General features: G+C 38.3%; 1 protein-coding gene across 1 annotated transcript; it reads left to right on the forward strand.

Annotated features, from left to right (window-relative positions):
* Positions 1 to 9,286: 9,286 nt before the first annotated feature.
* On the forward strand, positions 9,287 to 12,655 carry nkx3-2 (NK3 homeobox 2). The gene is made up of 2 exons (XM_084085731.1): positions 9,287 to 9,942; positions 11,338 to 12,655. The coding sequence occupies exons 1-2, from the start codon at positions 9,540 to 9,542 to the stop codon at positions 11,778 to 11,780; spliced, it is 846 nt and encodes a 281-aa protein (XP_083941857.1). The 5' UTR covers positions 9,287 to 9,539; the 3' UTR covers positions 11,781 to 12,655.
* Positions 12,656 to 18,595: the final 5,940 nt, after the last annotated feature.

Genomic DNA, 18,595 nt, shown 5'->3' on the forward strand with positions numbered 1-18,595 from the left:
ACATGTACTCAAGTACTGTACCTAAGTACAATTTTGAGGTATTTTTTACTTTCCAATTTCAAATACTTTGGCAAATATTGTACTTTTACTCCACTGCAATTATTTGAACATTTTAGTTACTAGTTACTTTGTAGATTTTGATTATTATTAAAAAACATACATTAACCACTTCAACCCTATATACATGTAGACCTACATTTTGATGCCAATACTTTTGTACTTTTACTCAAGTAAATTTTGAATTCTGGACTTTTACATGTAACAGAGTTTTTCTACATTGCATTGATACTTAAGTAAAAAATGTGAGTACTTTTTCCACCACTGGTGGTTTAACACAACTGTCAAACACAATAGGACCATTTGGATCTGAACAGAGGAGGTAAAGTGAACAGCCCTCTGTATTGGGAGCGGTCTTTCCTCTGTACTGGGGATTTGGCCAAGGCGACTGGCAGCGAATATAATGGCAGCCCATTCAGCCGCTCTCCTCTCATAAGACATAAAAGTTAACAGGTGTTTAACGTCACAAGTGTTTCATATGAGAGTCACAGAAATAGAGACGGGCAGCATAGGGAGGGGTGGTGGTGGCTATACAGATTTCTTTCTCCATATTTTTTGGGAGTATTGAAATAATTCCCTTTGGCTATATTATGGTAAGAGTTGAAGCCTCCTGACTGCGGATTGACACATGCACGCCAATGTGCAGACAGACCGCTCCATGAGAAAAATATAGGGTACATTTTTGTCCACTGACCAGCTTTTTGAGGTCAAACTAAGTGGTTGCTTATAAGCCAGGTCGTAATAAATGATGAATTAAATTTTTATTTGATAAAAATGCAAGTTAGCCCATACTTTTGTAAATGATTATTTTTGGAATATCCCTAAGCTTTGTTTTTGACAACCATTTCATGACGGTAGCCTATAGTCTACATTTTTCAGCCCATTTTTCCTATTATAACACTGAATATTTTTAGCGGTGCCAGCCACTCTACATTTGACGGTGTGTGTTTGTCCGTCCGTCCGAGCACGGCATAAACAGCTGCAGCAGATTACAATACATATATGCAACCAATTACACTAATTAAACAAAAACAGGTCGACACAGCACATGTGCGTGCCTAGCAGGAACATCAGGACAGTAGTTACATCAGGACAGTGGGAACATCAGGACAGAACATCAGGACAGTGGGAACATCAGGACAGAACATCAGGACAGTAGGAACACCAGGACAGTAGGAACATCAAGATAGTAGGGATATCAGGACAAAACATCAGGACAGCAAGAACATCAGGACGGAACACCAGGATATCAGGACAGAACAACAGGAACATCAGGAAAGAACATCAGGACAGCAGGAACATCAGGACAGAACATCCGCACAGTAGGAACATCAAGATAGTAGGGACATCAGCACAAAACATCAGGACAGCAAGAACATCAGGACGGAACACCAGGACATCAGGACAGAACATCAGGACAGCAGGAACATCAGGACAGAACATCAGAACAGTAGGAACATCAGGACACCAGGAACATCAGGACAGAACACAAGAATACCAGCATCCACACATCCAATAGAGTAGTACCGTCTGAATACTAACGCACACACAACAAATACAGTAGTACCGCCTGAATACCAGCACACACACACACACACACACGCGCGCGCGCACGCGCACACGCACACAAACAAACACACACACACACACACACACACACACACACACAGTAAAAACAGAGTAGGCACAGCTTATTCACACTGGGTGTGATTTTTACTGACAGGCTCAGCTTGCAAGCTCTGTCCATAAATTAGGCCTATTATCTCCTATTTTAGCAGATAGCCTGGAGCACGCCTTCGCATAGTTTAATGAGGATTATGAAAAACATAGCCTACTTACCCTGAATGTTTCAATGACAAGATTGTGTTCCAACAGTGTTGTTGCACATGTTCATCAACACCGAAGTGGAGTGCTGATTAGGCTATTAATAAAGTTGACTTTTGACTAGCTATAGGCACTTCTAAATCCCAAGTGTTAATTTAACTCTGTTTCTGAGAGTAGGCTACCCTACACTCCATTTGTTAAATGAACACTCAGGATTTTGCAGTGTAGTAGTCTGTAGTGAAGGACATATTTATTTAGTCGTGACTCGTGAGAACATGAGACAGTCAACGCCAGACAACCGCACTTCAATAGTGAGAAAAGCCTTTTAAGATGTGCTTGAGCTACACTTATTGGCTGTTGTGTGCGTGCCAAAGGCAGATGAAAGCTCATTTGTCAGCACAGCAGTCCCGAAAATCAACTATTTATCTTGTCTACACTATCTACAGTGGACTAGCCGCCCTGCTAAAGTGCTTCTGTGGTTCTGCTTCTGTGGACCCAGAAATGTTGCCAGTAGAGCTTCCAAGAAGAGGAGGCAGGAGGGCCCTCCTTGCAGTGACCGCTCTCCCCTTGTCTCTTGGCTCCATTTACAAGTATTAAGTGTGTTGTCCCAAGGGTGCTTCCATTTAGTGGTCCATCGCATGCAAGGATAATTTTTCTTTGGGAAAGGGGGAAAAAAAGATTCGGACGGTTCAATCGTTACTTAGGCGACTAAAAGCATACTTAAAGCTGGCAGGATACCCCCCTATCCCACTCCACTTTTCAATGCTGAGGTTGATTAAGGCTGCTATCACAGTGGAGTAGATATGTGGCGAGAAATGCATAGGACGCTTTGGGAGCATTTATTGCAAATGACTCTTGGCAGTAGTGCCCTCTCGTGTATTGCTCCATCTGAACACAATTTGGCAGCGAATCTCGTGTAAGAGGGGGAGAATGGCGTGCAGTGAGCCTCCTTCCTCATACCAGCACGCAAAGGTTCAAGACCTGTCATAAACACACCCTGGTCAGGAGGGGAAACAGAGATGTTACCATGGTGCTGTTACCAAGCACGATTTCTGCTTAAAACACAAGATTAAAGTTATAATTTGGGAAAATGGAATGGGTGAGGGCAGATAGGCCGCATATTCCAGCGTTGTCTGAGTAATGCTGTAAGCCTTTTTTGTGTGATGGAAGATTTTCATCCTTGCATCACATATCTGACACACTAAAGGTAGTGTAAGTGATATGTTTACGGTTAAATCAAAAGTTTTTTGTTAAACAAAATATTTTCCAATTTTCCAAAGTTGCCAATTTCATCAAATAAGATTGGATACACATATATGTATACATCACCCATTCTTGAGAATTGGGATAAAACCTTTTTTGCTTTTTATGCTTGAAAAATATATTTTAAAATATCAAAGTGTTGACTATTAAACCATGTAATGGGCCAACCTCCCACAGTTTTTATTTTATTGTTTATGTTAACTCCATAAGATGGCATATCAGAGTTGACATCTGACCGAGTCTGACGGAGTTGACAAAATGCTTTTTGTGTATGTATGTATTTTTTCATTCCACAGCACAGTCTTAGTGAGTAGCCAATTAAGTTGCTCAGAGTTCTACTAATGCTAATAGAATTACACATTTTAAAACATATTTTTTATTTAGTTTAGATTTAGAGGGACTGACGGAGTTGACATATTATTTAGTGCATTTATCAAAAACATTTAACTTCCGTAACATTCCCACCTTTTTTTAAACCAGGAAGTGAGACAGGGAACCTTAGTATATAGCTAAACCTGTTTATGACTGATTAAATTATGTTTTTGTAGAAAACTGACTAAGTTGACAACTATCTTGGACAAAAAGTTGATATTGATAGTGTTCTTACACCTATGTTATCAATACACGGTGTCATACATGGTTATTTTTTTAATGCTTTTAACATTTTTTTTTTTTAAATGTTTGAAGTTGTGAATCCTTGTCTTAGACAAGGGTGTTTTCTCAAGGGTGCAAGTTTAGAAAAAAAAGGAAACCAGACCAAAACATTGTATAGGCCTACATGTAATTTATAAAAACATGTAATCCTTTAAGAATATATTTTCACCAAACTTTTTTATTTATTTGTGTGTTAATAAATAATAATTTGAAATGTTTTGGTAAGACATGATTTGTCCCAATTCTCAAGAATGGGTGATATTCATATACATATACATATACATATACATATACACATACACACACACACACACACACACACACACACACACACACACACACACACACACACACACACACACACACACACACACACACACACACACACACACACACACACACACATACATGTGGCCCCATCAATGCCCCTGACAACTTTACCATGATAGTGATTAATCTTTCCCAACCAGCAGGGGTCGCCCTCGTGTAATCTCTAACAACTTTCCCTATTTTACTTATGATGTGATGTTCCATTTAACTTCTCACCAGTCGCGTATTATAATAGGTCTAGTGATATTTCAGTCAAGTTTCGTGAACGCATTTATACGTCTGCATTAAAAACGACAACAAAGCAAGGTCTATACAATATATTTTGGAGCATTGACATTTTATTTGTATTTTTTCAAATAAACGGTTCAGTCTCATTGATGTAAATTCATTCAAGTATGTTTTACATTGCATGCATGACGGCATGACTTAGTAAAAGCCTACTATCATGACAATTTGAACTAAACTGAAATTAATGTAGACTTTGATTTATCAATGACATATGAGTGTTATGATTGCATAGCAATCATAAATTTAGAGCCTACATTTCTGAAATATGTTTCAGATGTTATTTCATTGTAATTGTTATTCATTAGATTATGTGTTCTGTCCATGCACAGTTGCCTCAGTTAAGCAGTGGTGGAAGAAGTTCTCAAATGTTTTACTTAAGTAAAAGTATCAATACTGCAATGTAGAAATACTCTGTTACAAGTAAAAGTCCGGAATTAAAAATGTACTTAAGTAAAACTACAAAAGTATTGGCATCAAAATATACATAAAGAACCAAAGGTAAAACCGTAAAAGCACTCATTATGCAGAATGTCCCATTTCACAGGTTACACATTTATAAAATGTATAAAAATGTTTTGAAAATAGCAGATTTACAAGGCAAGCTCACAACTGCTGCATGTGGTTGTGAGCTTGTAGATCTGCTATTTTCAAATAGCCAAAGTTTAAATAGGGCTGAAGTGGTTGATGTATATGATGTCATAATAATCCAAAAAAGTAACTATAACTAACGTTTTCAAATAATTGTAGTGGAGTAAAAAGTACAATATTTGCCTCTGAGATATTGGAGTAGAAGTAAAAGTATTGGAAGTTGGAAACACCCCAGTAAAGTAAAAAATCCTGAAAAGTCTAAGTACAGTAGGCTACTTGAGTAAATGTACTTAGTTACTTTACACCTCTGCGAGTTATCAAACACAGTGTGTAGGCTAACATAAATCATGGAGTTCTGGTTGACATCTCGGTGATGGACACGCTGTTGACTGACTCTGGCTGCCAAGAACATTTTGCTATTTTACTCATTTTCCTATACTTCAAGTTCACATGAAGTCCGTTGATAAAACACAGTATAGCCATATATAGGTCAGTTGAGGTTGGTTTCCCCATGCTGAGAAACAATAGGCTATCATGAAAGAGGAGGTATTTTTAAGATGCCTTTAAGCGAATTAAGATATAAAGTTTCACAATTATTGTGGAGTCAAAAGTGGGAGAAAATAATTTCCGTGAAATTGATCATCCCCATAAAACATTCCAATGAAATAATCCTCATGAAAAATGGATCACGTGTGACGTGCACAAAATGACCATTATAAGGGAGCCAGTGAGACTGTTAGGTGGCCTAAAGCATTGGATCTCAAAGTGGGGTCCGGGGTCCTTGGAGGGGTACCAGGGGGTCGCCAGCAAAATGTGTTAATATAGTGTCACAATCATTTTAACCACTTTAACCATATTTTATAGTTTTTGGGCTATTCAAACATAGCAGATATACAAGCTAGATCTGCTATTTTTGAAAAATCGTGAAAACTTGTGCAAATCTTTGAATATATATATATTTCTAAAGCGAACATGTGTAACTCAAATCTTTGCTTCTGGGGGCCCCTGAAATACAAAATACTTTGAGATGGGGGTCTGCGACATGAGGAAGTTAGAACCACTGCCCTAAAGCCTAAAAAGGCCCATTATTGCATGACCTTTCGTTGCGCTCATAACGATATTATGCTGTTGATGAACATTCTATAACGCTATAACAACGCCAGCTAAGTGCCTGCCTAAATTGAGTGTGTAAACTTTACACACTCACTTTACACTGTAAACCATGCTTTCAGAAGAGTGTCTGAAGGAATATAGCAACACATTGTCAGTGTTTTTTGATTGTCTCCCTTTCACAGCTTGTGGTCAAGTGTCCTATTTTCCTGTATGTGTTTCTGTTTAAAACTATATATAGGCTACTGTATCTTTATATATATATATATATATATATATATATATATATATATATATATATATATATATATATATATATATATATATATATATATATATATATATATATATATATATATATATATATATATATATATATATATATATATATATATATATATATATATATATATATATATAACATTTATATTGATATTGATTAATCATAAGCACCATAATATGTCACACACAATAATAAAATAAAACAATTATGAATATGAATTAACACAATACATTTTATTTTATTTTAAAGCACTGAAAATGAATTGATACATTACCTGGAAGTTGTCAAGTTGTGCTCTGGACTGAAACAGATTAGCTAATGTCAATAATCAATCATAAACTATAGGAGGTTATATGTTCGGCGGCCAGTGGCCACTAGATGGTATAATGTATGCATGCAACAGTTTACCTGATGTTTGTCAAAGGTTATTCCATCATTGGCATAAACTTAAACTATGTTTTTAAGGTGCATTCACGTTATTATGTATTATAATTTTCTTTAGAAAACGTAGGCCTATTAAACCTGCCCTATTTTATACTTTCAAACATTTTCAAACATATTCAAAACAGCCAATCTACAAGTTCACAATATCATTCTGCAACACTGTGTGACCTTGTAGATCTGATATTTTTGAAAATATGAGAAAATGTTTGACCTTTTTTTTTAAAGCTTTTTGCCTATCTCAAAAATAGGACGTCCAGTTAAAAGTAGCTATCCAAAGACATTTTAATATCTTTAATATGTAGGCCTATAAATGAAATCCAAGTGCTACAGTATTTTACGTCGGGACTCTTAAATGTGATTCTAATGTTCTCTTCAGATCTGAAATGAATAGCCCAGCCCAGACAAAATCCATTTGGCTGGCCATCATTTTTTTGAAGAAAGGCAAATTCAACTTTTACAAATAAAAACCTCTGAGAATGGGAGAAAGCTGTTTTATTTATCCTACAGAAGTTTATGTCGGCAAATCTCTGGACACAATCTGGTTAATGTTAGGTCAGTAGCGTCATTTCACTTAACATTAAACAACATAGCAAATGTATGTGTGTGTCTTTAAAGTTCGGCTTCAGAGATCAACGCCAACAGGTTCAAATCCCTTATCTTTATCGTTGTACTTGAAATTATTTTATGACAGCTCTATAATCACGTTAGATATTATACATTAATGCTCACATTCAAGTCATACTGTAATATGACATTTTCTTGAAAATATAATGTATAACGGTTTGCATATTTGCCAATAATTATTATTATAAGAACAACATAGATGCATCTGATATTTTCATACGCGACACGTTGCTCGTAGGTGATTGTTTATAATCAATTACACAAGTATGGATGAAGTCAATATATCCTCAAATTTGATAGTTGTAGTTATAGTCGCAAACGCAATTATATCTTGTATAATAAACGGCTTGAAGTAGGCTTATTTGTGGAAAAGGTTAATCCATGCGCATTCAAGTCATTGCGTATAGTTGGTATATTTAACTGTAAAGAGAAAAACTTCAATTTTAGTTGACCTTTAACATAGTGTGCATGCATGGCATGCACATTTACAGAAGATATTGCTTAAATAATACATGCACTTGACCTGTTGATTAAAGTTGTTCTCCTTCAACTTCGGGCAGTTGATGAGTGTTATCAAAGCATGTTTATTTCTTTTAGTGTAGCCGCTGCAAAGATGAAAGAGAGAAGGTGATAATATGCATTAAAAGGTCATGAGCTGGATTATCCGCCCTATGAACACTGAATGAGACGCTAAGATGTTGCTGACGTCACCGATTTCCAGAGTATAGGCCTTAGTGACAGGTTTTCTATTTTCCACAGTGGTGGAAAAAGTTCTCAAATTGTTTACTAAGTAAAGGTATCAATACTACAATGTAGAAGTATTCGGTTACAAGTAAAAGTCCGGGATTCAAAATGTAGGCTACTTGAGTAAAAGTACAAAAGTATTGGTATTAAAAACGTAGCCTACCAAAAGTAGAAAGTAGCCTACTCATTATGCAGAATGTCCCGGCCGTTTCACAAGTTATCATAATGTCTAAAATGTATAAAAATCTTTTGAAAATAGCAGATCTACAAGCTCACAACATGGTGCATCACGACTGGTTGTGAGCTTGTATCGGCTATTTTCAAATAGCCAAAGTTTAAATAGAGCTTAAGTGTTAATGTAGGTTTTGTAATAATAATCCAAATCTACAAAGTAACTAGTAAATAAAGTTTTCAAATAATTGTAGTGGAGTAAAAGTAGCTACAATATTTGTCTCTGAGATGTAGTGGTGTTGGTAGTGGAGTAGCCTTTAAGTAAAAGTACTGAAAATTGGAAATACTCCAGTAAAGTAAAAGTACCTCAACATTTTACTTAAGTATAGTACTTTAATAAATGCATACTTAGTTACTTTTCACCACTGATTTTCCATACGTGTCCAATAGTATTATGCACACCAACAACATCGTGCAAAATAAATAAATAACATGTGCCCTTACCTTTTAACCTTGATTTGCTCACCAACTTGCCTATATGATCGCAAACATGCCAATCGCTTAATAAATTGAAGCTTATAATAGTGGTTTGGGCCTATAGGCTATAGGGTGATTTGTTGTTAGCCACTGGCAGGCTGCTCTGTGCCCAACATGTTAGCAACGCGAATGCATCACTTTACGCATTATACGCATTAGATACTTGACCGAATTGTTTGGACGATGAAGGGTTAAACTTTAAAAGAAGACTTTATTTATTGTTCTGACATGCCATAGTGGGACGTCGTTTAATAGTGACCAATCACTGCACGGCTTTCCCCTGCTCTTATCCAATGGGAAGGAGAAAGGAGTCCCTGTCAGTCCCAGGTGAGGCTGGATGGTAAGAAGTGGGTGAAAAGCGAAGGGAACGGGAGTGATCAGTGATCCGAGGCTGATGGCAGAGCGCTGCATGCGGAGAACAAGCATCGGATTCGGACCTTCCTTGGGATAAATATGCACAAACCTTCCATCGCTTCTCCTGCAATGAGAGCGCAATGAGATGATGAGACCAACTGTGGATGAAGACAAGCAGCGCTGCGCGAGGAATAACATGTGGATGAATTGACTGTTGCTCCGACTGACACTTATTCATATACGAACAAGCTTTTTTTTGCTTTTGAAAATGGCCGTTCGTAGCAACTCATTGATGCCCTTTTCGATCCAGGCCATTTTGAACAAAAAAGAGGACAGTCGACACTTGCCAGATTTGGATATGATGTGCTTCTCCAAGAGCGCTTGTTGGAAAATATTTGGGGAGATGAATAATAACGCGCCGGAGGACTTTCTTGCCGCTGCGTGTAGTCGGAGCGACGAAGGGGCTTCATGTGAGCCATGCAGCGACCAGAAGAGTTACGACTCAGACTCGGGTCTGAGCGACGACAATGACAGCAATAAGACGATTGCCGTCTGCAAGTCAGAGAAAGACGGAGGAGACCCGGCCTTGGACGTCCTGGAAGAGACGGACCACGAATCCACAGCGGTCGACAACCCGAAGGGTCTCAGTGACTGTGAGCCCAGTGTTTCGGGTAAGTGAAACACACAGCAACGATGAGCTAATATAGCCTATAGCAGTGGTTTTCAACCCTTTTCATATCAAGGTTCAAATTATGTATTCGGCATTTGAGCCACGGATTCACTGTTTGGTGATATTTAGCCTCTCAGACCCAAAACTTACAATATTTTGCAATCGTTGGATACGATTTTGTACACAATTCCATGCTGTATTGATGTGGTATGGAGAGACAACAGGCACAACATCGATCAAAATAACAATTCTTCTACATTATCTAATTGTGTAGATTTGTAAATTAAGTAGCCTAATGCAGATCATTTAAACCCTTACGGCAAGTTACGGGTCCATTTGGTTTCATTTTACACTCTCAAGAGTTAAAGATATGTAAGGGTCCATTTGGTTATCATTCAACTCTTCCATCATTTAGCTGGGGACCACCTGGAACCTCCTCAAGGACCACTGATGGTCCCCGGACCACTGGTTGAGAACCACTGGTTTATAGTGTAAATGCCAGTAATTGTATATTACTGTTTATTATTTGTAGGCCTGTTTGCATATAGCTGTTGGAACGAGACAGCTTCTGGTTTGCTAGAGATCATTCGACTGACAAAGGTGCATTTTACTGTGGATTTTTACGCACGAAAGTATGGTTCATCGTCAGCCTTTTCTGTTGAATGAGATTGAGAACCACAGTTATTTAACATTTTATTCATTCAAATCAGGAGCATGTTGGGTTTGTTTCCACCGTAGATTGTTGACATATATAATTAATTGTATATATATGCGGGTTTATTTCGCATTGACCCCATTTCTTAACGAATTCAAGTAATAATTTGCATAGCTTGCCGCTGTTCACTGTAATCCAATGGTTCTCAAGATGTGGGTCGGGACCCCCAGGGGGTCCCCACATTATTTGGGGAGGGGGGGTCCCCAGATGACAGTGAAGTGACAATTTATTATTTTTTTGAAAAGAAAGAAAAGAAAAAAGACCATACTGCATCAAAGGTTATCATCACACCATATATAAAAACTGGTCAAACATTGGCCAAATTAAAGTTGTGAAAATTGTGAAAATAGCCGATCTACTAGCCCACAAGGCTTGTGAGGCATTGTGAGCTTGTATATCGGCTTTTTCACAATATTTATCTGTGGAACCGAGTCAAACTAAATGTAATGCCTCAACTCAAGTGCTTATCAGGGTGGGGACTGGGATGGCAGTTCAAATATGATTATTTATGGGGGTCCCCAGTTAAAATATGATTATTTTTGGGGGTCCCAAGTTCAAATATGATTATTTTGTGGGGTCACAGCTTGAAAAGGTTGAGAAGTTGAACCACTGCTGAAATCTGCCACAGGAAAACACCCCATGTCTCAACACCTCGTATATGCTTATACCCACTGCTTTCAGATCCCAACAACCTCGACGAAGGCAGTTCATGTGACAAAAGCTCCGATCAACAACCCAAACAGAGGAAAAAGCGCTCCAGAGCCGCCTTCTCCCACGCGCAGGTGTTCGAGCTGGAGCGGCGGTTCAACCATCAGCGGTACCTCTCTGGCCCGGAGCGGGCCGACCTGGCCGCCTCGCTGAAGCTCACGGAGACCCAGGTCAAGATCTGGTTCCAGAACCGCCGGTACAAGACGAAACGGCGTCAGATGGCCGCCGATCTGATGGCGTCCGCCCCGGCGGCCAAAAAAGTGGCAGTGAAGGTTTTGGTCCGGGACGACCAGAGACAGTACAGCCCCGGAGAGCTGCTTCGCCCCCCGCTGCTCTCCCTGCAGCCGTCCTACTATTACCCCTACGCGTACTGCTTACCCGCCTGGACACTCTCCGCTTGTGCCGGGAATCAGTGAGAACTATTTATTTTTTTTATTCCCTGGAAATCAACGCGAATAATGACTAATATGAAGGGAAGGGAGTGGCTGAGTAAACTGACATCAGCTCAATCGGATAAAGGATATGTGGGCACTAGGGACATCTGGGCAACTCGATATAAAATGTTCTATTTTGTCAAAAATGTAATATATATATATATATATATATGTGTGAAAAATGGTCTTAATGTAAAGTAAACACGATGTGAACATGCACAGTACATCATTATCAGCCTTAATTTTCAACTTCTTGTTTATGCCCCAAAATGACTGTATGGTTTTGTAGCAATTGTAGAAATATTAGACCTTAATTGTCGAATATTTAAACATGTTCTAACCATGTATACTTAAATATATATATATATATTTATTAACATTTTGGACAAAATAGCCAATTTTACATCGAGGTGCCCAGATGTCCCTAGTGCCCACCTATCCTGTTACCGCTCAATCAATGTCACCAAATGAACTGCCTTATGTTTTCTAGAGTGAAAATATCACTTTTGTTGGTATAATAGTGCTGACATCATCAGGCCATTGTTGCAGAATGTTCAGGCCTTCTATTATATGCGTCGTCCTACCTCTGCAATGATTTGGAAATAAGCATATTTCATTGACTTTTCAAATGACTCTGTTACCGTTTCCCCCCTCTTGCTGTCTTTGTAACGGTGAGTTTTTCAGCACTTTTGAGCACATAGTGTGGGCTTGTACAGTATCTGAGAAGAGAAACCGAAGGTTTGTTGTATTCTCAACCTGAAAACAATATGTGGCAGGAACGGACTGACCAGCGCATTCATATTGAAATGTACCTATTTTCTATTGTGTAAATTGTTTGTTTAGATCGAAACCAAATATTAAAACATATCAGGCATTGCTATAACGTGGATGCCATTCTTGTTTTGAGATTTTATTACGAGGTTTAATACATGCATACATAGATACATATAGGCTACATACATAAATACATGAATATGTATAGCCTACATACATAATACATAGGCTATATACATAAATAGAAACACAGCATACATAGCATAATAGCATACAGTACATACACACATACATGTCATACAGGACATACAGTACACACACACGCACGCACGCACGGGCAGGCGCGCAGGAGGGCACACACACACACACACACACACACACACACACACACACACACACACACACACACACACACACACACACACACACACACACACACACACACACACACACACACACACACACATAGTGGAATCAGTATATAACAATATCTAACAGCAACAACAATTTATGTTCTAACTTTTAGTTGCCTACTTTGGTTGAACTCTGAAGGTGTTGAAAGACGGGCCTATGGGCTGACTGGTTTGTCTCAACTCAAATGTACAGACTGCATAATGTAGTCTGCATTAAAACAATCATCTCCGCAGTTTTCCCTTTAGCATTCTTGCAATCAATAACAACATCTGGAAGAGCGGCATGTATTTTATGGGTTAACGACAATTATTCAGAATTTTGCATAGAGGACTATTACGCCCCTAAATTTAGATTTACGTCAGCACTCAGCTCTGTAAATAAAAAACAAAAGAAAAAAGGATACCCTGGCCTATTCGCCACCTATCAGACAGCAACATAAACTGATTATATATAAACACCACTGTAGCAAACTGTTCCAGCACTTCCAGGTTAGCCTACGTTATATTTTTCTCTCTCAAAATCAGAATTAGGCTGCTATTGTGCTATATATGCGCCTATACAGTAAGCTATATCTTTGCCACAAAGTTGCCACTATGCCAGTCCAGTCAGCGCTTTACATTGAAGGCTAAGCTGTCTTGTAGCTACTATGGCTTCCTCCCCAAACAGGCCTGTCAGACAATGATTAATGACTGTGTATTTCCCGGGCAGGGTGAACTGACAGGGACCTTAGTGGAGTGTGTCAACACAAGGACAGGAGTATCCGAGGGTTAAGAAGGCCTTGTGTCACCGAGGCTAAGTCATGGAGAAAAAAGTTCAGTTCCGTTTGCAGACACACTGTCTTGAGAGTAGGCCTACTGTGCCTTAGCTTATACAGATTGATTTACGGTTGTTAAATTCGACTTTTAATCACCTGATTTTCACAACAGAAAAACGTAATGGTAAAGTCGCCTTTTTAGGCCATGACTTGACATGGCAATGAAAACGTTATAACGGAAAAGTTGCATTAACCAAACAGGCTCCGAACCTGCAGGTGCGATCTGCGAGGAATAGGAGCTTACTCGCCTGAGATTTGTTTGACGTGGATGCTCAAAGCTGACCGTCAGCAAACGGTGTCCTCGGTCAACACATGGGCATCGAACGTAAGCGAGCATTGCGCCACTTTGCTGTAGAAGAAACATCCTATAGTATAGCTAGCCATACGTGGCTACTCTGATCGCGACGCTGTCCCATTTGATTGAATACTTTATTAACAGTTTGCAAATGGTATAGTGGTACGACTATATAGTGATGCTAAAGGGATAACACAAAAAGCCCTAAGGGCTTGTTTCCAATGCATGAATCTTCGTTAACACAATGGGAAACATTGGCCTACCCTTACTTTTGAACGGAGACCATGGGCCTACCTAGAATCTCAATCTGACTTGCCAGATGCAGGTAGCACACGTAACCCCCCATCCCTTCCCCAAAGTCACCTCCAGCGACAATGATGCTCTTTATGCGCTGCTTCACTGATGGACATTGAAGACGACGGTCCCACCACGTGCATCATGTTGTTCCTCCTCTCCTCCATGCCTGCATGTATACGAAGACATCTGATATATAGATATCCCGGGTGTTTTTCTTTTCAACCTATGATCGTTGAAATGCAAACACCCCCATAGGTGTGCATTAGTCCCATTCCATTGTCGACCCATTCTTTTTTTGTTCGCTTGCGTGGATTTTGTGGGAAATATGGGAAATATGGACAGTGGTTCCCAAACATTTTAGCTCAAGACCCAAAAGAGAAATTAGACGTTTTCCCGGTACCCAAACTAGTGAAAATAGCAGATCTACAAGCTCACAACGCCACATAGATGGTCTATATTCACTACTTCTTAGACATTTGTTTTCTAATTTATGTCTTTTTCATTCATGAAAAATGTTTTTTTTTGGGGGATTATTATTCTAAAAATATAGGCTATGTTTTGACATTTACCCGTGACCCATAAAATGTGTCCGCTACCCACAAATGGGTCCTGACCCACTGTTTGGGAAACAGTGGCCTATGATATCTGTTGAGTTATAGCTATATAATATGACGTGAAATCAAGAGTAAGCTTCCTAAAAATTGCAGCTTATTTCAAGAAGTTCTATTCAGAGACCTACATCAGACCAACATTCATGCTATTAATGCCTTATAAGTGGGGTCCGGGGACCCCCAGGGGTCCTTGGGGCGGTACCAGGGGGTTCCCAGCAAAATGTGTTAGTCAATTATTTTATCACTTTAACCGTATTATTTTATACTTTGGCAATTAAAAAATAGCATATATATAAGCTCATAGAGTGTCACTTTGTGCCATATATAATCTTGTAGATCTGCTATTTTAGAAAAATCTTGATATTTTGTGCAAAGCTTTGATCATTTGTTTTTGCTTTTTACATTTTTAACTCAACTCTTTGCTTTTGGACGTCCCAGGCACAAAATAGGTTTGAGATGGGGGTCCGTAGCCAACTATGTCATTTTGGGGGTCCTTGACATGAAAACGTTTGAGAACCACTGTTATAATCATTATACTTGCGCGTGGAACGATTAAGCTTTGCTGGAGTATTTCTGATATTATGTTTAAAAGAACATCAAAGTAAAATTAAGTTGTATATATTTTTTCGATTATCATCATTTGACAGACGACAGATTTCACGTTCTAAATTCATTTAGATTTTATTTTATTTTTTACAAACAGTGCCTGTTTTTTACGATCTGGTGAGTCAGGGACAATTTAACCGAATGCACTTGACACCTGTAATGAGCCATAATCATGGACATTAGCCTACTTTCTTTCTCAAAGAGACATGTTCCAGTTGTTCTTGTAGATCATGTTGCAGTAGACTATGGCTATTATATGATACAAAATTGGCATTTAATCATACATTTTTGACTCAATATATAGGCCGTATGACTCGCGTGATGTAGCCTAGTGTATTAATTTAATTGTTGTTCATTTTGGCCCCAATAGCACAATTATGAAATAATTATTAGCACCATGACGGTTACTCAGTGGTTCTCAACCTGTGGGCCGGGACCCCCAGATCCCCAGATAGCAGTGGAGTGAAAATGCATAAGGACTTTTAAGACCTTTTTAATACAAAAAAAAAAGTTAGAAAGAAAAGAGGAAAGTAAAAAAAAAAGTCCATTACTGCATCAAAAGTAATCAACAAACTATACTATAAAACTGGTCAAATAGGCCTATTGGCCAAATTGTCAAATAAAATTGTGAGAATAGACGATCTACAAGCTCACAACTCCTGGCGTTGTGAGCTGGGGGGGGCGGGGGGTAAGGTGACCACCCAAAATGTGATTAATTTGGGTGGTCACGTCACGGCCTGAAAAGGTTGAGAACCACAGCTACCTAACTTGATATTGATTATTTGTATGGCTTTTTCAAACAAAGTGGCTATGTTCAGATCACCTGCAAAAGTGAATGAAATTAGAAATGTCAAAGTATAACTAATTCAGTTTCACAAGGCTGAAATGTGGCGTATACCTTCATAGGTCCTGAAACGAGCAGTTATTTTTGGGTGATGATAGGCTACCTTCGCGCTTTATTTATTTATTTATTTGTAATGACTTGCGCTCTCTAGGTAGTGGTAGGCTACCACCACTAGAGCGCAAGTAAAAAAATATATATGTGTAGGATGTGACCTTTTATATTGTTAGCTATGAAAAATGCATGGGCCTGTATGGATAATTGCATTTGCTGGCCAGAATTAAAATAACTTTTGTTTTATCTTTTATGCCACAACAAAAACAACAATGCGACAACAAAAAGTGTTGTCGCACGGGCTACAATATATACATTTTGTTGGAGGATGGATAGGCCTATATACGTTTTTAAAGGTGTATTTAGATAGTGGAGACTCTTTTTAAACTCATGTTGCTATAATATCAGTGGTTCTCAAAACATTTTCATGCCAAGGACCACCCAAAATTATATGTATTTGGCCACGGACCCCCCCCCCCCCCACCCATCTCAAAATGTTTATAGTAGGCCTACACATTTTCAACATTTTTCAAAAATAGCAGCATATATGCTGTTTTTGAATGGCCAAAGAAATCAAAAAATGACACAGATGCTTTCCCGGATTGAATGGGTTAATAATGTGTTAAAGTATCTCAAATATAGGCTAGTTAAGTTATGTTAAGTTATATTCCACCACAAATACACGCACCACATCCACAGAAAGTAGTAAAAGAACACATTTACCATACACATTACACACTTACACACAAATAAATAAATATACTCCATATTGGCCTATCTACATACAGTACAACTTGGAAATTGCATCGTGGGCTATTCAATCAGTCTGTTTTTAATGTTTGGACGATTGACAATTTAAATATCCTACCTATTGGTCTAATGACCATATGAGATAAATGAAAACAAATAGGCTGCTCTTATTAAATTAATTGGTTTATACTCAATAAAATAATAATGATAATAATAATAATAATAATAATATAATAATAAATGATATAATTGGCTTTCACTAAGAATTAGGTGCTATTTGACCAATGCACATCAATGAGCCCATGATTGTACGTCATTAATTGTGAAATCAATCAAAAGATTGTATGTCAGCCAAATAAATATATTGTTTAAAAAAAAAAGATTGTATGTCATTGATTGTGAAATCAATCAAAAGCCCTACCACAGGTTGGGTTTTCATTAAAATGGTTTAGGTTGTTTAATTGATTATATTGCAAATATGATGGCGATTGGTTCAATAGCAACAAGCCAATACAATACATCATTTGTTAGGCTATTATATTGGCCAAGGATAGATATTCATGAACTATGTATACTAGAACTGTATAGGCTATACTACTAAAGTATAGGGGCAAGTCATTTCACAGATAGTGGAGAAATGTTTAAGTCATTTCCATTCAATTGTAAAAAACAAAAACAAAAAAACAACGTTTTGTGTGATAATTGATTAATCCGTAATAATGCTTGATTCTTCTAACCTTTAAGAAACATTTTGACAAGGCATCAAGGCATTCAAAATCAGAAAGACGTAAAAACATATCAGTAGGCCTACCTATAAGGTTTCTCCGCTTTGTGGCATCAATATCCATCATTAGGTCAAATTATCAAATATTCCGAACAAGAAGGGATTGTGAGCTTGTAAGCTTCTAAGAATTACCGTAAAGCCTTTAAATTCGTTTGGAGTAACTCCTTGGGAAGTTGTCTCTCTCTCACACACGCACGCACGCACGCACGCACGCACGCACGCACGCACACACACACACACACACACACACACACACACACACACACACACACACACACACACACACACACACACACACACACACACACACACACACACACACACACACACACACACACACACACCCCCATGAGTATGTTGGACTATACTGACCTGACAGTCACTGCCACCTGCTTCAAAGTGCTCCAGGTGCAAATTCTTCTTCATCCCCCATGTAGCTTCAGCAACGTGCTCTTTCATTCGCAATAAAAGGAGTGTGAAAGATGAAGGCTGTGATGGAACTTCTTTGAAAACATTCAAGCTCAAATAAAATTTCAAGCATTGAATACAGGGATATA

Source organism: Gymnoscopelus microlampas, assembly GCF_963454915.1.
Source record: "Gymnoscopelus microlampas genome assembly, chromosome: 18".
NCBI lineage: Eukaryota > Metazoa > Chordata > Actinopteri > Myctophiformes > Myctophidae > Gymnoscopelus > Gymnoscopelus microlampas.

Excerpts from the sequence above, each read along its gene's own strand:
- nkx3-2 (XM_084085731.1), top strand. The coding sequence starts at position 9,540 with ATGGCCGTTCGTAGCAACTCATTGATGCCCTTTTCGATCCAGGCCATT. Across the intron at positions 9,943-11,337 it reads CTGTGAGCCCAGTGTTTCGG|ATCCCAACAACCTCGACGAA; the intron begins GTAAGTGAAACA and ends CACTGCTTTCAG.